The sequence below is a fragment of the Carica papaya genome, chromosome 2 (assembly GCF_054855325.1).
Source record: "Carica papaya isolate Zhongbai chromosome 2, ASM5485532v1, whole genome shotgun sequence".
Classification (NCBI taxonomy): domain Eukaryota; kingdom Viridiplantae; phylum Streptophyta; class Magnoliopsida; order Brassicales; family Caricaceae; genus Carica; species Carica papaya.
This window is the reverse complement of record NC_142310.1, coordinates 33033374-33053395: the sequence shown is the minus strand read 5'-3', so window position 1 is coordinate 33053395 and position 20022 is coordinate 33033374. Positions and strand designations below refer to the sequence as shown.

At 31.1% G+C, this 20022-nt stretch overlaps 1 protein-coding gene and 2 long non-coding RNA genes across 3 annotated transcripts; 1 reads left to right on the top strand and 2 right to left on the bottom strand.

The window, feature by feature from the left end:
• Window positions 1-1909: 1909 nt before the first annotated feature.
• Window positions 1910-2616, bottom strand: LOC110823867 (uncharacterized). The gene is made up of 2 exons (XR_002541462.2): window positions 2387-2616; window positions 1910-2263 (listed from the first exon to the last, which is right to left on the bottom strand). It is a non-coding gene; the product is annotated as an uncharacterized LOC110823867 (long non-coding RNA).
• A 7343-nt stretch (window positions 2617-9959) lies between these two features.
• On the bottom strand, window positions 9960-12765 carry LOC110823806 (uncharacterized). The gene is made up of 3 exons (XR_002541449.2): window positions 12269-12765; window positions 10399-10536; window positions 9960-10320 (listed from the first exon to the last, which is right to left on the bottom strand). It is a non-coding gene; the product is annotated as an uncharacterized LOC110823806 (long non-coding RNA).
• Window positions 12766-16003: 3238 nt separating this feature from the next.
• Window positions 16004-19295, top strand: LOC110823569 (2-oxoglutarate (2OG) and Fe(II)-dependent oxygenase superfamily protein). Its single transcript, XM_022053967.2, has 3 exons — window positions 16004-17000; window positions 18425-18740; window positions 18924-19295. Exons 1-3 carry the CDS (start codon window positions 16522-16524, stop codon window positions 19158-19160), a joined length of 1032 nt encoding a protein of 343 aa, XP_021909659.1. The 5' UTR covers window positions 16004-16521; the 3' UTR covers window positions 19161-19295.
• Window positions 19296-20022: the final 727 nt, after the last annotated feature.

Below are 20022 nucleotides of genomic sequence, written 5' to 3'. Positions count from 1 at the left end.
ACTTTTACTGGGTACTGTAATTCATTACATGATATATTACAGAACAGGTAAAGCAAGAGCAGGATCCGAACGTACAGAAAGCGTGCCTCCAAATTTAGGAGCAAATAGAGATGAACAATATTGTAGTGTTATTGATGTTGTTCATACATTATACCATAAATTAGGCATAATGACATTTTTTTTTTAATTTTCTTCACTGTTATACATCGTAAGGAGAATGCTATGAGGTGAAAGTGAAATTGAAAGTGAAAGTTGGACACATATATATGCATAAATTTCACATAATGAAAATAGTGGAAATTTGATTCATTTGAACTTGAAAATCTAACTATGGGATGTATTGATGTTGAGCTATATAATATGTGTTAACACCAACACATAGGTTTTAGTTGTCATATTTTGGGAAAATCAATCATTGTGGGAGACAAGAACTTGACATGGACATTGCTCAAGTATATGGAATCCCACCATTTCAACAATCATATTCCTGACATTGAGTAAATAAAAAAGAATCAACACAAACTAGAGCTCGTTCTTGATGTGATGCAAGAGTCTTTTGAGGAATTTAAAGATGTTTACACGGAAAAAAATGTGGCAGAGGAAGTGATCTTCAACAAAGGATTGGAAAAGAATCGTGCGAACTTCATTGGCTTATGTGTAGTGGTGATTGAACATGGACACAATTTGGTCTCTGCAGCAACTATGAGAATACATGGAGATGTGGCAGAAGTACCAATTGTTGACACAAAGATCCAATACAGGAAACAGGGGATGTGTCGAATTCTCATAAAGGAGTTGGAGAAGTAGCTTATGGGAATAGAAGTGAGGAATATGATTTTTCCTGCTACTGTTGAGGCAGTAGATACGTGGATACATAAATTTAGATATTCAAGAACAATCATTTCTGAAAAATTAGGAATTTTAGACAATAGATTTCTTAAATACAAAGTCATTTAGAGCAGAGTTACTAAGAGACACCATCATAGTCTCCCAACTATCTACAATGAATTTAAGAAGAACAATGTTTGCATTTCATCATTTAGAGTTATTTTTATAGTGTTTGGTTAATTTTTCAGATCTTAGAACTCACTCAAGTGTCACGTTATTGACCATCTATCTCGTAGCTTTAGATTCATCAGCTTTGTGATCACAAAAACTTTATTTTGAGTACTTTTTCCTCTCGTACATATTCTCTAATTTCTTCCGTAAGTTTTATGCATTAACATCTTTACTTATGCAATGGTAGATATACAATTTTACGTAAAAACTCTTCAAATATAAAGAAAAAAATTAAAAGTCAAATATCGAATCAAATCAAATTTACCATTAATGAAAATAAATGCAGGATAATTCAGTGAGAATTAAATTCAGAACAAGAAAAAGAAAGTTTTTCGGGAGTAAAACTTCAAGAGAGAGGTAACCAAGCAAAAAAAAATTAAATTAAATTTTGCTTTACTAAGAAAAAGAGAAAATAAATGATGTCATTGATGCAAAAAAATTTGATCTTTTTTTTTTCTTTCGCCCTTCTTTTCCTCTTCCTCTTTTCTTTTCTCTCTCTTACGGCCTCCCTCATAGACTCTTTTTTTCGTTTTTCTGGTTTCTTCTCTTCGTTCCAGACTCTTCTTTTTATAGGCGAGAGGAGCTGTTAACATCCACTTTATCCGCTCGCGAAATCTACTCGTCAGCGATCGTAGATTCATGGCTGATCTTCCTCGGTTCTGTTTGCAGAAAAGTCGGGGCTGATCTTCCTACCGAAATCTTCCAATCTCATCTTCATCATGATGCTGAGATCTCGTGATTTATGGGATGGAAGAATATAAGTGTATTTTGAAATGGGACCCCAACCAGAACATAAAGTTTATCATCATATCATAGATCCCAACATATTATTACTCTCCAACAAAAGATCTGATTATGAACATACATGGATCACAGAGTATTTTTATTTATCTTTCAATTGAAGTACATAAAATATTTCTCACCAGGCAGGCTGATGATAACGTAAATTCAAAACATTAGAAAATTACAATAAAGCAATTAAAATACAAATATCTATAGATTATAATATATAAACTTATCGTAATTCCCATTAAGCAGGAGACAGTGGTGGATCATTTTCTTCATCATTCATTTTTATAAACTGAATTCATCTGATCCAACGCAGGGGGAGGTGGCGATAGATTATGACCGGGATTCGGTCCTGGTTCTTCATAATCGTTCGCGTTAAATGAGTTTATTTCTGTTGACACTAATTTCTTGTTCTCTGTAAAATATATATATATATATATATATACACACACACACACACATACGTTAATATTATTTTAAATTTAAAAAATACATAAAAAATTTAAATGAATGTTCATAAAAAAGAGTAAATCATTACCTGAGAACACAGTGATATGACGAGCATAACATAATGTAGCAGAAGAAAAAAAGAGAAAACATAAGAAGAGTGTTGTTCCAAATCGAAACCCCATTGCTTGCTTGCTTTCTTTCCTGGGTACCTACAGAACTTCTTTTATTAATTCAAATAGCAATGTCGATTAGTCGGTCATATGCGTCTCTCTCTCTCTCTCTCTATATATATATATACAGACACACATGAATAAGAGTTTTTTTTTTTAAATGGAGGGTAGGTTATAAATTAAATTTATTTAAATTATTATATTATTGAATACTATTTCTTTTCATTTAATTAATTACTCTAAATAGGTATTAACGTGAGTAATTCTATTTAGGATGAAGATCGATCAAGAGGGTTGATGACCCAGTCTGTCACTGCCTTTTATTCTAATCTGATTATTTTGTTAATATTGGAGGAGTTTAACAGAAAAATAATTAATAATTTTAATTCTTTAATAAAATCAATCTAATTACTAATAAATTCATAATTTATTATGTTAAACATAAAAAAGTTTAAAGTTAATTTCGATTATGTTAAACTTTTACGACATTGAAGGGTCTGTTTTTAGTATTAAATTAAAACATAAATGGATTACTAAGTTTTGATATCTACTAAAATAAAATATAAAAAATAATATAATAATTTTATAAATTAATTGATTACTTATTCTAAATTAATAGATCACTCATGAAATTAATGAAAATATTATTTATAAAAAAATTTACAAAAGGAATGTCTTAATCAATTACTTAAATCGATTATCTCATGAATTTAATCACGTATTACTCTTAAAAGCAACAATTGATCACGCATTGCAAGGGTAGCTAAAATTGATTCTTTTTTTCTTTTTTTTTTATTTTATTTTATATTTTCTTTTAAGTTTGATTGGTTAAAATTACTAATTTTGAGGTAAATGAGATTTTTATGGCCTTTTTTCAGATAAATTATATGTAATATATCTAAATTTATACACACCATGCTTTTTATATGATTTTTTGTTGGTTCTTTATCATAACTCGGTTTTAACGTGCGATTTAACTACCCATAATTTGACAAAAATATTTAAGTTTGAATGGTTTTGAGATAAATGTAAAATAATTTGAAAGATTGAGTATGATTTAGAATTAAGTATTTAACGGTCTGAAATTTGAAAGTAAATAAATTATAAATTAATTGCAGAGGCAAAATAATAGCGTTATAGTTTACATTTTTTACACAATAATTTAAAATACTCAATAAAGATACTGAAATGACCATTCTAAAATAACAACGAATAATCAAAAAAATAAATGAAAAATAAACAACTGAATATCCTATTCGCAACCTTCTTGTGGATTGGGATCTGGATCTTGATTCTCTTAATTTAAAATTGTTAATGAAAGAGTGAGCTACACTAACCCAGCAAAAATATCACATTACTCACCGATACAAAAATGAAGGTTGGTAAAAATCATGAAAACAACTAATTAAACTCTTAATTTAAGTAAATTTATTTATCATAAGTAAAATAATTTATTTTACACTTAACATAACGAAATTTTCAAAATTGACCTATAGAAGCAATAATACAAACAATATTATAATCTCATATTTAATTAACCAGAACAACACTTTCCTTTTTTATCTGACTACTGGTATTAATGGGGGTTCATAGGGATGTCCCCACTACGCGTAAACTCTTATTTAACATTTTCAAGTAACCGGCTATCCCCATGCCTCATCCAGTATGAGTGCCAAAAATATTATCCCTCAATACTCTGTCTGGTATGAGGGTAAAACGAGTTGTCTTCATACTCCGTCTAGTATGAGCACCAAAATACCAATCATCGATATGCAATACTCTAAATTAATTTTTAATGTAGTTTAAGATTTATTTATAACTATAATTTTTTAATTTTTTAATTTTAATTTAGAGTAAAAGTGAAGTAAAATTGATGGAGGATTAAATTCAAAATAATTTTTTTAAAAAAATGGTGAAAATTTGAGTTATAAGAGTATTTTTGAAAGAAAAATCAAAAATTGGGAGTCAAAATATAATTTAGAAAAGTTTTACCACGTAGGATGCCTAGTCAATAGTCCCAACGAATCAGGACGCATCGCGTGGCAACGAACACTGACGCGCTGCCACGCGAGAGGCCACGCAGGTGATCTGCGTGCATGCGATCGAACAACTCATATCTGTTCCCGCCCGCACAAACGGCCCAGATGCGTTCCCTCCCCAAACGCGATCTGACGGTTAGATTTGAACACGAGCAGACGGTGTAGATTAGATCACGATGAACGGTACAGATTGGATCACGATGAACGATCCAGATTCACTCCCTATTTAATTGCGATCAGACGGTTCAGATCAAACGCGATGGACAGCCCAGATCAAAAGCTGATGGATATAAATAACCCCCCATCCACACCAAACGCTAACCCTAGCTGCTAGAACCCCTCGCCGGATAAGAAGATCCAACCACCGAGAAGGAGAATGTCGCCACCTGCCGCTGCGTCGGAGCCCTTTTCGACTGCTAAAAGAGGTAAAAAAAAATTTCTTTTGCTTAGAATTCAATTTTAAACACACACATAACCAAATCGGAGCAAAATGACCACCCGATTGACCGAAAAATATGGGTAAAGCTCGACGGCGCTGTCGCAAAAAATTTCACAGAACGCCTCCGATGAGGCCTTTTCTGATTCCCGTTCTACGTAATTTTTTCATTGTTTCCTTATCTACAGGTTGACCAGAACAAAATACCCAACCGCAACGTGAGCTGAAGGAGCTGCCACACCAAAGAGCCCCGCCGCCAGGTGAGTTTCAATTTTTTTGTATTTTTTTAGCCAACCGAGGTCCCTTACATTGTTTTCTCGAAGGAATTGATGTGAAATAGGTCGAATCCGGCTGAAAGTAGTCGACCCGAGGCAGACCGTCGCCGCGAGCGGTGACACTGTCGCCCAAGCACGGCAAAGCCACCGTGCTGGAATTCTGAAATTGGCCAAAAGTGGCCCTGAGACTGATTTAGGATTTGTTTAAGACATTTGTAGGACTGATTCAGGTTCGGTGTGATGCAAAATATTTATAACTGCTTGTGTAAATTTAGGTCGTTCATCTCGTTTTATCTCAACCGTCCGATCGTGTTGAAAGAAGAAATGAATCTATATCGTTCATCGCGATTTGATTTCAACCGTCCGATCACGTTTAAAAAATAAATAAATTTGGCCCATTCATCACGTTTAATCGCGATGGTCCATTGCGTCTGAGAAGGGAATGGATCCGGACTGTCCACGCGCGCGGGAACGCTCTTGGGCCGTCCGATTGCGGGACACGCGGATCGCTAGCGTGGCTCCCACGTGGCATCAAATCAGTGTGTCTTGCCACACGGCGTGCTCTGATTCGTTGAAGTTGCTAACTAGGCGGTCTTATGTGGCATAATTTTTTTAATTGCATTCTGACCCCAGTTTCAGATTTTTTTTTCAAAAACACCCTCTAAACCAAAATTTTCACTCCTTTTTTTCAAAATTATTTTCAGTTTCGTTCTCAACCTATTTTTTTTTCATAATTTCACATTAAATTAAATTTTATTAATTTTAAAATTAATTTTTATATATTTTTAAAATTTTAAAATTAATTCCGAGCTAAATTCTATGTCCGGGTATTAGAATAGAAATCAAATCAAGTCAAACATAATATGTATATATTTATTTACTTTTAAAGGTAAAAAAATAAAGATATATTTATATTAAAATTATACAAAATATAAGTTTCTAAAATTTGAAGAATTTTAGAATAACAAAAAAAGAATATTACAGAAGTAAAACATAAATACTAATATTTAAAATTTTTATAATTAAATATTAATTGTTGATCTTCAAAATAATTATAGCGGCCAAATCTCAATGTTGATAAAAATTATTCATTTTTAAAATCAATTTAAAAATAAATTTTTGAAATATTCTGAACTTTAGAATAAGATAAAAATATTTATTTTTTGAAATACATAAATATAGATGTTTTTAATTTTTAATTTTTAAAAATATTATGAAGATGAAAATTTTTTAATAATAATAGTATATGGTTTATTTTTGTCCTTAAAATCAAAGTAATAAGGCCAAATATTTCATTCCATTGTAGATATATTTTACGCAAGTATTCATTTTGATGGTCCAAATTTATTTTAAACACAAAATCCAAATTCATCTATAAGGCCTTGATTCTTAAGAAAACCTACCTTGCCAAGACGAACTCGAAAATCAGCTTACAGCCGATCTAGATCAAAGGCCCAACCAAATTGAGAACAGCGCAGCCCGTTCCTTGGAGCTAAACGACGTCGTTCGACGCGCATTACTTCTATTTCCTTTTCGAATCCGGAGACTGTGTTTCCTATTCTGCCTGGATTCGGAGTTTAAGTTTACACAATGTATATATATATATATGTACATCCAACAGAAAAATTTATCTCGATCATTAACACATCAGTTTCCGAATTAGTGATTCTGTATAAGTTCAACAAGAAACCCCCAGCTTCGACATCTTTTTTGCTTTTTTTTCTATCGGCTGACGAAGTCGAACAATTAGTATTACAGTCTACGTCTCCAAACACACACACACATATATATATATATACTCGAGTTCTGGTTCTGGGTTTGTTGTGAAGAATACTATTAAAAAAGATGGTGTTAAAGTTAACAAAGGATACTGACAAAGTTAAAGACCCATTATATTCACAAACGCCTGCAGAGTTAGTGGGTCTTGATTTGTATTTGCTCATAAACGCTGCGTTTGGAGAAGAAGATGACCTTGATGGAGATCAAGATCATGCTTATAAACTCCTCGTCGAGGTTCCAGACAGCTATACGACGTCTTCTGTTAGAAAAGAAGTGAAGACGGAGGTGGTCTCTGATCAGGAAGCGGAGAAGGGCAAGAAAGATCAGCAATTACCAAAGGAGGAGATCGGGAGGAAGAAGAAGTATTTTGCTTTGTACGACTCTGGTTCAGTCTGGAGACACGACAAATAAATATTTTTATTATTAAATTTATTATTATTTTGCTTTATTTTTTTAAATTCATGTATTTAATTTCTTTAATGAATAGTTTTTGAAGTTATTCTATTTTTCTCGACATTTAAATGTTAACATTTAACATTACTTCAAATTTTTTTTTTTTTTTTTAAAAAGGCAGGAAGGAGTAAGTATGAATATTTTAATACTAGAAGTATGGTGTAATTACAAGTAATATTAGAATTTAACGAAGAAGTAAATGGATAAATTAGACGTAGATGAAATTGCTCATTATATTAATTTTTCATTATTCCATTGTTTTCCAAAAAGTAATTTATCTTTAAAAAACAATAAGTTAATATGATTATTAAGTATTAACCCACCTTAAATTATAAATGAAGCTCCTGCAATAGTGTTATATATATATATATCTCCATATATATGTGACTAAAGAACAAAAGAAAACCAATGACATACAACGATGCATAAAATAGGCACATACCAATTAGGAATTATTTCAGAAACTCATCACACACACACATATATATATATATATTAGCCTTTCCTGCCACCGCCAGCTCCAATTTTGGGCTTTGTAGGGGGTGCCGGAGGATCATGACCGTGGTTGGCCGACGGTTCATTGTAATCATCGGTGTTCACCGCCATTACAAACCTTCCTCCCTCCATACCTACCTCAGAATCATTTAATTTTATGTCAAATTATTCAATATATATGCAAGCCATGTGTATATAAATTACGTACAAGATTTTACATTTAATTTACAGTTTTTATCAAACGTATTAATATATTAATATTATAAAACTCAATATTAAGAATTTTTTTTAAAAAAAAGTGTCAAAAATAACTATTTGAAAATCTAATTAAAAGCAAGCCCACGATTAAATGAAAACAACTTATTAGATTAAGAAATTGATAGTAAAAGTTAAAAGCAAGATTAATCGTAATAATATAAAATATTCTTAGTCAACTATATATAATATTTACATCTATTTAGTATTAATAGGGAAATAATAATAACAAAACAAAATGTTTAAGTAGCTAGTACAGTAAGCAAACTGTAGAATCCAGCGATTTAATTAATTAATTCGACCAATTTTTAAATAGTGGGAATATATAATTATGATTAATCAAATAATTAAGTTCATTACTAACGATTAATGAACATAAATGCGCGCATGCAATGTGGTACATAGAGTCCAGCTGTAATTATCATCGTTAACTCTGGGTCTACGGTTGTATTAAATGATTTTTACTTATAATTTTTTTGTGTAAAAATATTTAAAATTTTACATTTTTATTAAAATAAATATTTTATTATTTTTTAAAAATAATATGTATTTCTTATAAATGTAAAATTTAAATCATTTTTATAAATAAAATTTACCGGTATGTAATTTCGAACATAATTTTAAAGCTCTTTAACTTTGAGATTAATAGCTTTATTTCAACTATAAGAATACAACAAGTTAATAGAAAATACATGATTAATTAATGCGTTTATTTAGTTTTATGATTATAGTTTAACTCTTAACGATTCATTTATCAGCTATATATATATATATACACAGACATACTCAAGAAGATTTCACATAGATGAATACATAAGTATATACATACGGATCGGACTTGCGCCTTTGCATTTTTCTTATAAACTAATTATGATCATGTTGATGCATATACACAAACATATATATATATATATATATTATATGTTCAGAAGAAAGAAAATCAAGACAGATCTACAGTAAAACAAAATGAAAAAATACGTGTTTATATACCTACATGTATGTATGTATGTATGTATTACATGCAGCATTAACAAAGCATATACATATGTATATATATATACGCAGAAATGTGAGTAGGCACCTGAAAGTGAAGAGATGGTCCGAGCTGCCGAAGAAGAAGAAATAATCGCGAAGATAAACAAGAGGCACAAGCTGAGTCGAACTCCGAAGCTCATCTCTGAAACTTGAATTTTGAATTTCTGGTCTGTGAGGAGGAGGGTGCAAAAATAAATGAGAGACGAACTAAAGCGACAGCTCTATTTATGGAGAGGAGAGAGGACGGTGTTATGCGGAAGCCACGTGTCGAATAGTGGTTGGATGTTGATAGTTGACTGATTGGTGGTCGTGGATGCCACGTTTCCGCTCCTGAATTCAATTCCATTGGTCAACGTAGGGGTAGATTTTCGTTGCTTTATCAGAAAGGGAAATATCTTATTTCGATGCTAAGCTTTCGTCGTTTTGTATTTAATTTTTTTTGTTTTTTACTAATTAATTACGTTTAAATATTTTGTGTTAAAAACAAATTTATAGGAGTTAATTAATTATTCCATCCAAATTATAGCCCGTGACATTTATCTATGTACTATTGTTAAGAACCGGGTGCATACACCCAAAAATGATAGTTTCTACTATAATTATTTACAAATTAATTTTTTTTTTTTTTTACCAAATTCCGGTACCGAACGTCAGACACTAACAGCTGTATAAAAAGTTACCAAATTATAGCCCATGAGATTGAATGGACAGGGTTTTCCATGGGTAAAAACCATAAATGCCAAGAGCAATGTTCCTTAACAATGGCAAGCAACAGTTGCATCATAAATCATAACCAGTATAAGTGGATGTCTCTGTGTATAGAAAGTCAAGGTCAGTCATCTATGGCTCCTTTCCCTCCACTTACAGAAACAATCAACATATAAAGCTTTTGGTACAGTCATGTTGAGTGCAGTTGCAGTGCAACCACTAAAGCAAGATTACATGCTATGGACTAGTCAATGAAACAATTCATCTAAGAATAACAAGCAAAACCAATGGCCTTTCGATTATATCCCCCTCCTTGTCATCATGGATGATGGAGATTCAGGTCTTTGTACCAGCCAGCTTTCATTGGCTTTGAGCTTCTGCATAATGGGTTTTAAACCCATAAAAAATAAAATCTATGTATAGAATGCATAGTTCAAGAGAGCATTTTCTCTTACCCAATAATGGATCGACACACGCTCTTTATCCAGCAATGTCGAAGTAATTGTGGTATCTTCTGTTGAGAGCATTTTTGTGCCACAAGGTGGTAGTGAGTTGACTACGGACAATCAATGGCAGCAAGGAAGGATATCTTCCTGTCCACCAAAAAGAAAAGAGGAGGAAACTAAACACCAACAATAAGCTTCATTTTGGTACAATGAAATAAAACTGCAACCAGCAAAGCAGATAAGGCAGACAATAAGTCCATTCACCATAATATTTTCATCGTGATATCTATTGCAATAAACAGCAGGGATATGAAGAACTACAGAGACAACTCAAGTATGACGAAATCAGCTAGACTATAAATAGTCCCTTCATTATTGACAGGGAAGATGGTTCGGTCACTATCACATTTATCATCATTCACAAATCACAACAATAACCATTAATAAAAATGCCTAAAAGAAGTCACTCACATTTGAATTAGAGATCTCTAAGTTTGGAATTTTACTGCAGAAGTTAAGAACATTTGCTGCAGATTCGTTACACAGCAATCCTCATCTTTTCTTGAAACCATATTTCTTATGCTCATAGAAAAGATCTGTCTCGGCACTTCCCAGATTAATGATTTTGGGACAACACGCAATCTAATACATCATTCATTCACAAGGCAGTATGCACAGCACTCAAATAAAAGGCTCTGCCTAGGTCTCTAAATAACAAAACTAACTCCCACTTTTCTGCTACCACCACTTAACAATAAATCATTCATCCATTCATTCATGAGGCAGTATGCACAACGTAGCCAGCAGAGACATCACTACTTTTTAGTCTTAGCTTTATCTATACATAAGAAGTTCTGGTAAACCAAGATATGCATCATTGCATGAAGACCTCAGTCCAAAAGGAAAATACAGAATAAATGGACAACACAGGTTAAATATCAAAGAAATCACTGCTCACATAATGCTTTTAGGATCCTAACATAGTGCAATTTTCAGAACTATTTTTTTTTTTAAATAAGCAATTTTCAGAACTATTAAGGACTTAGGCAAGGACCCCAAATCAATTTCAAACTTCTTGGTTAATACTATCATTTCCAAAGGAAAAAAATAAAAATAAGAAAGATAAAGCACAAGGAATTAACTAATCCAAGGACCTTTAGAACATCATTCAATGGGACTCACCATCCACAATTCAAGATTTATCATTAAAAAGACTAGAAACCTAAATGAAATCTTCCCGAGTAAACCACATCATGACCCTAGATTAACTGATGTCAGATTCACATACCCAAAGACTTGGAGACCTTCATGATTTAGTGCGAGGATTATCTGGTAAACGACTCAATTATACCCTACTGATTTAGCTTTAAACAAAAACAAAAACAAAAAAAAACAACAACAACAATACTAAACCTGGACTTAGGTACAGGATATTGAAGTAACAATTAAAGGATACCAAAATAAAAAGGTACCGAAGTTAAGGAGTCCTTACAGTATGAAGCTAACTACAAGGTAATATTTAGTTCTCAAACCAAACCCAAAATCAACGACCCAGAATCAGGCTAGTATATATTACTCAAATAAAGAATGAAGCGTTCTTGGCATTTTCTCGAAGAGATTCTATGCAACAGATCTATTGATCAACAAGATGGTCAAGCGTAACAATATCATATATTTCAGCATTTAATAATCTAGAATATATTATTTCTTTATAGTAAAGGAGACACCATTAAGAGAAAAAAGCAAGAGCAATAATGTGAGGGTTCGAACTACTAAAACATCATAACAGCATTTCATTCACCCAGGCAGGGACCTAAACATGTCCATTTCTGGGTTCGACTTAAGAGTGCAGAAATGATATTTTGAATAAGAACATTACATGAAGAGTGATGAGCTAATAATGGCTGTCTTGGAGTTTTCTCCTGCCTTGCTAGCTGCTGGGGTTTTCTCCAAAGTCCCCTCAGATCTCTCTGTGCACTAAATGAAAGGAATGGGAGAAAGAAACTCTTCTCCCTCTGTCACTTCTCTTTATTTCCCGACCACCTGCAAACCGTCTTCTACCTCTCCCCTGCTATCCGCTTCTTCCTTTCTCTATCCTTATCTTCCTCTCTTTGCCCCAGCAATAAACCGGAAGCCCTAATTTCCTCCCTCCTCTACTTGCACAAGTTGGAGAAGTCTCCCTCTCCCTCTTTTCCTTTTTTTCTTTTTCTTTTGCCCTCAGCCCCCGCTTATACACCTCCTTTTCTCCACTTTTTTTTCCTACACTAGCTGAGACCCTTCTCTTTATAGGGTGCTGTTCCTCAATCTCCATCCTCCAGCTGAAGCAATCTCGTGGAGCTCGCAACAGAACAATCAGGCGGCTCCAGCGACGTGTAGTTGATATAAAAAACTGATTAATTAAAATAACTTAATTTTATTAATAATAAAAAAATCGTAAAAATATTGCTATCTCTTAATTATAAAATATAAATATACCTACGAGATTTTAAATTTTTTTATTTATATTAGTAAAAAAAATACGAAACAGTAATTTTAATATCAGAATCTAGATTTCAAATATTTACTCTGTATTACGACTCACTCTGCAGCGGTATCTTCTATATTTAGAGAGTGATATTAGAGGTGAGATAAAATATCTCAATAAGTAATATTGAGAAATTACAATAGAGTACATACAATATATAGTTTCTTTACACACAACAGAGCATATATCATATAATCTTTTTAAAACAAATATGAATCAGAAGACTAAAGCACAAATCAAAAAACATATCCATGTTGTATACTTCATCACTATTATAGAGGATCAATTAGTTATCATATATTATACATAGGCACAAATACTTATCGCTAGTTCCCCATGTATCCAAACACGAAACGACATACATGAGTATCTTAAAACACTACTACCTCCCAAACACATAACGGTTAGGGCACATAGATCAAACTGTTTCCTCATACACCCGAACACGAAATGGTTATGTATAAGTACACACTTATCACTTTGCCAATACATCCGAACATGGAATGGTTATGTACGGTCATACTAAAGCCTAGGACAATGTAAATGTTTTCGAATAACTTCTTTACATAATAAGTTATGCACACATATCAAAATCATATTTCGAAAATACAAAATGGAATAACATTTATAACGAAGTAAAACTTTAACAAATACGGAAGACAAATTAAACATGTGCACATTTTTATACTGAAAATACGTAAAATACTTCAAAATTACGTAGGTTATGAATTCATAATATCCATTTACCTTAGATTCTTAGCAGTCGTAGTTTTAATTCCAGCAGAGTTCCGGTTTTATTTATAATTTTTTTTTTCTAAAAAATTTGTTAGAGTTTCAAGATGATTTTTGGTCACTTTCTTGACTGAAAAATATTAACACAATACTCAAAAACTAATCCCAAAAATCAAAGAGAAATCGAACTTCAAAACTTAAGAAAAAACTTATATTTCTAACGGTTTATATCTTCATTTTGATCGTGAGCCTTATTCTTCTTCTCTTCCTCTTTCTCTGCTTTCACAAATTTAGTAGAATTTCTCCAAGTTTTTTATTTAAATATCAAAATACTCTCAAATGTCACACACTTCATACTCTCTCTTCCTTCATCTCTATGTTTTTTACTATTTTTCTCTTATTCGAAATGTCTATTCCTCCATTTTCTTATCTCCTATTTAGAAGAGTAGGGAGCTACCAGAAAAAAGCACTTAAAAAGTTAACATTTTTTACTTATCTTTTTACCTAAAAGGTTTTTTAATATGTCACTTCATTTTTCACATGACGTTTTATCTAGAAGATATTTTCACATGTCATTTCATCTGAAAGTTATCATTTTATCTAATAGTTATTATTTTTCATTATACATCTTCATTTAAAATATTTCTACATTTTCTCTTATCTCTTCATGCTTATTCCAGCTCTTTCATCTTTATCCATTATTTTTTCATTTGACTTTACACTATATCCTTAACCTAATTATATATTGTCAAACACATACAAAGATAAATTAAATATATCGAATATAAGAAATCAACTTGGATGTATTTTCAAGCTATCACATATAGATCATATTTTTATTTACTAAAATTTCTTATTTCACACTTAATTTTTAAAAATATTCAAATTACAACTATAATTTTTTAAAAAATTTAAATCAACTTTTAATTTTTTAAAATATTCGAGTCACTTTTTTGCATTAGTGAAAAATTAATATTCATAAATATTAACACACATGAATAATAACATTATTTATTTTAATCTATGTTAACACTACATTATATTTCAAATCTTATTATATAAAATAATTTCTATTGTGCTGTTTTTTAAATTATTTACTTTTAAATCAACAATAACTTATAAAATCCTTTAAAATGTTTTAATTATTGTACATACTTGATAATTAAACAATAATTTATAAATTAAATAATATAAGAAAATTTGATGTAAAAGTTATTTTTATTGAATTCAATATATTTTTTTAAAAAAATAAATAAAAAAAGTTATATCTATATATCATTTGAAGATGATGTAGTCACACTGTAATTAAAAAATTTATTAAAAAAAATTCTTAATTATTTAATTAACTAATAGCTTATAAGATTTTATAATAACATATGCACATTGTTTTTTTTGTGTATAACTTTTATTTTAAAAAGCTTATGTTGGTCAAGTCAAACCTAAAACAACATTTAATAGTGTTAAAGACTATATACCTGTGTCATGTTTACCATTTAAACAAAATTAGCAATTTATAAATTATATATATATATACCAAATAGATAGGTGAATTAATACAATTTATAAATTTGTGTTGGTCAATCACTTCAGTATAGGTGGGACTAAAAGATTTAGATAGTTGGTGAAATAATTTTATTATTATAAAGAATTTTTAAAATTGGTACAATCATTTTATATTTCTCTATTTTTTAACGTTTTTTAATTTCAGAAAAAAAATTATAATATTGTCAAAAAAATTATCAACTTAGTCAATAAACTACTGATTATGTAATATATTAATTTATATCTTAATGGGTAACTTAAAAAATGAATTAAAATTTAAACTTTGTACATTATATATTTTATGTTTTTATTAAAATATAATATACAATTCCAAATATATATTATAAATAATTTATTGAATTAGGGTTTACCCAATAATTGTTATTATTATATAGATTAAGTCGGCAAAGTTGACATGGAAGTTCTGCAATTGATATCAATTTTTGTTACGACCATTACGTACCCAAAAAAGATTTTCTTCCCCTCCACCGCCACCTTTTCTTTTTAAACTTTATTTTATTAATCTTCCAAATTTTACTTGGAAAAATTAAAAGATTGTTTGCTGGTACCCACTTTCATAATCTATTTGTCTCTCTAAATAACTATGGTCCAAATATTTCTTAAAAAATATATACATATACAGTCTGAGATTGCTTATTGTTGACAAAATAATAATAACAAAAATACGAGATTTAATTATTCACAAAAATATATATATAATTTCTTTTTTGTCATAATAAAATAAAAATATATTACAAATAGAATTTATGTAAACAAATTAATTGAATTTCCTTTTACAACATTTATCAGATATCTACAAAATGTACACAAAATATCCCTGAAGTCAAGCCACATCAACGTTTATGTGGCTGAAGCTGAGGCTTGACCGTGATTCTTCTTTCTTCTCCAACCTGCATTTAATCATTATCTGAGATTACCCAGTTTACCAGCATCCATCACCATGGTATTCATGACCCCTAACCTAAATCAGTAGAAGAATTACATATATATACATGTAGATCATTTCAGTAACCTAGTTATATTTATTGTGGAGAAGGAAGAGAAGGGTCCTACAAAAATTAGGCAACAAGGACAGAGAGGGCAGAAAATTTCAGAGAAGAAGGGATAATAGGGAAGAAAGGAGAGAGTAGGTGGAGGGCCACTTTTCATCTCCTTCGCAGGTGTCATTCATCTCTCATATTATACAAAAGGGTCCCTCTCCCACCCCAACCCACACACTTGGAAGCCAAAATATATATGTTCGTTTAGAAGGTGCCCCTTTCTTCGATCACCAGTTATCTGATAAAAAAACCCAAAGAATTTGAGGGGTTTTCATGGCGGAAATTAGCAATTTTGAATCCTACCCACCTCTGATTCTTCACCATTTAAAGAGCATGAGCAATGGTGAAAGCAGCCAAACGGGGAATAAGACTGACCCAGATGATGATATCCACGAGTGCTGCTACATGGATGATCCTATTCCGGTTATTGATTTTCTGTGTTTGGATCCGGACAAGCTTGGCGAGACTTGTAAAGAATGGGGTGTTTTTCGTTTGGTCAATCATGGGGTTCCCGTTTGCCTGTTGACCCAGATTCAGGAGCATGCTAAAATGCTGTTTTCTCTCTCTTTTGAATCCAAACAGGAGCTTTTCAACTCCCCCCTGTCCTACTTCTGGGGTACCCCTGCACTTACCCCATCTGGGACAGCCTTGTTTGGAGGTCGCCCAAGTATTAGTTTGGTTGAAGGAATTAGCTTTCAGCTCAATGAAATCTCAAGCTCTCAAGCAGAAAACCCAATGCTGGAAACTTTCAGGTACAAAAACAATTCTAACGTTTGCTTCATATTGCAGTATATCTCTTCGGTTTCTTAATTTACTGATCACATCTCTTGTTTCTTATTTAATTAATAAGGTGTTTGCTATGGGGAAAGTGAATAGTAGAGTTTGGTGAGTAAATAAGAACAAAACTACCTTTTGTTATGATTTAAGAACAAAATTTTGATAGAAAAATATTTCAATGGACAATCCTTCGCTTTGGGAGCATTTGTTTGAGACATGATCCTGTGGAGAATTTGTTCAGTTCATACCCCCTATCATGTGTCCTTCAAATTTCAGATTCCCCACATTTCTGTTATTTAATCAGCCTAGTGGTAATAATTAGGTGAAACTCACATGAAGGAGATAAATTTAGGATCCTCCTCTTTACCTCTTAATTTTCTTTTAGCCGGCAAAAATCTATTTGATGGGACAAAGATGTAGAAGAATATCATCAAAAGGCAGAAGGATATTTATATATAGATACACATATGTCCGCACATTATATATATTATTCATATCTGGCCAGCACTCTTGAGATATGATTCAAATAAAGCAGCACAGTGACAGTGGTTTTAAAGTCATGTGAGTTGATGAACAGAAAATTAAATCAGTCACTCATGTTTTTCCTTTTGGGTTTGTTGGACTATCAATATCAATCTAAAAAGATAGAGGAAAAAAAGAAAGTATCTCTCATTTCTGTATGTTTTCTCAAAAGGAAACATGCTTTTTACTGTTCTCCAACGTCACTTCCATAATGATCATGTTCAGTGTTGAGAACTGTTGCATTCTTGATAGAAATGTTTCATCTTTTCTCACTTCATCATGCAATTGATGATGCATTTCTTGCTACTTGCTCATCAAATCTTGTCCTTTTCATTTGTTATTGTTATTAAATAATTGGTTCTCAGTTGTGACCAATTATCTTCATATTTTAAGTTTTCACTAAAAAAAAAATTGGGTAACTTTATTATTTAATATAGAATTAGAATTAGACGTTATATTTAAATACTAATCTGATTTAGCTAATTTTTCTATAATATTTATTATTATTTGTAAGTATCACTATCTTATAAATTTTATTATGTTGTGCCACCGTTTAGTTATATTGTATTATTATTATGATTATCATCAATTATTAATATATAATATTAAAAATCAATAATAACAATAATGATAGTCAATAATATAGTAATAAGATATATATATATATATATATTACTTAAATCTAATTTACGCATATACACCTTCACCTGTAAATAAAAGATTACCATAAACTTGCTTGATAGCTATAATTAGTTTTAGCACTTTTTAACCCATTTAAGTCTTTGAAATAATCAAGATCAATTACTAGTTTAGTTTGCCTTGATGATATTGTATAAGTACAGGATTGATCAACTTAACTGTATGCTTTCTCTACAAGAATGTTGATGGAAGAATATGGAAGACACCTTGCAAGACTTGCTACCAATATTTTCCAAGCTATGGTGAAGAACCTAAATCTTGATCCAGAAAATTCAAGCTCCAACTTGTCAGAATCCGCAGGGACCATGCGTGTTTATAGATATCCTCCTTGCCCTAATGGGGCTACAGGCCTGCATGTGCACACAGATAGTTCTGTGCTCTCCATATTGAGCCAAGATCAAGTTGGTGGACTAGAAGTTTTTAAAGATGATGAGTGTTTTCAAGTAAAACCAGTCCCGGACACGCTTATTGTCAACATTGGAGACATGATGCAGGTGATGATCTAGCTTTGTTTCGATTATAATACGTCTATAAAATAATTAACTTGACGGGTATTTAAAAAAAAATTAAACTTTATTATGGGTAATACTGTATGTAAGTCAATAATCTACGTAAGTTTTTACTTGTCTACGATATTATATATTCTAATGAATGTATGGATAAATATGTTGAATTAGGCAATAAGCAACGACGAATTTAAGAGCGTGAAACACAGAGTGAAGTCGAGCAGAGAGAAGGAAAGATTCTCAGTCTGCTACTTTATATTTCCAGGTGAAGGCAGGTTGATTCGAAGTTCCAAGTATAAGCCTTTTACTTATACTGATTATCAAACCCAGGTGCAGCTGGATATAAAAACTACAGGATCTAAAGTTGGACTTGAAAGGTTTAGGCTACTTGCTGATCAGCCTTGTTAATTAACCAGAAATGCTTTATACACATATCTCTATATATATGCACAGGAGACTTGTATATTAATGTCTATATTTTATAGACATGCATGGATCTATTTATGCTGGTTGGTCTAATGTAAATAATTGTTTCTCAGTCAATCATGTCTTCTTTTTTTTTTTTTCCTTCTTCTTCTTTAGTATGAAATTTTAGATTATAACTTCATAATTGAACATGAACATGTATATATGTGTGAGTACATATACATGCTTACACGTGATGATATGCACATCATATATGTACACACTGTTCCATGTCTCCTGCTTCTTGCCATGACGTCAAGATAATATAGAAAATGTCTTTATTTTTACTATTAAAATTGATAATTAGTAGAATAATAATGAAAATAATAATAAATTTTAAAATTTTAATTTCTAATGCCTTTTAGAAAATTATTTTATTTACATTTTAATTATTTTAAAAATATGCGAGTATCATATTTTTATACGTAACAACAAACCAAAACCTAATTCCCTTTCTCAACTATTGATGTTGGGCCCAGGTGGAGTCATGTCCGTACATTCTAAAAGTTTAAGTATGTTATTGGGCCTTCACTGTCCCATCCCACCTTAGTATCTTTTTCTCTTTTTTTTTTTTTTTTGAACTTCCAATCTAATTTAAACTTGAAAAAAGGGGAGATTTTTATTTTATTTTTTTCAATTTTAATGTTTTTTTTTCCAAATAAATTTTAAAATAGTTTGAGATTTTATTTATTTACTTTAATTAGGAAGATGTATAAATTGTATTGGAGTAACAAAAAAATTTCACGTACAATTAAAAATAGAAATTTCATATTTCATCAATTTTGATAAATTTTTGGAGGGTATA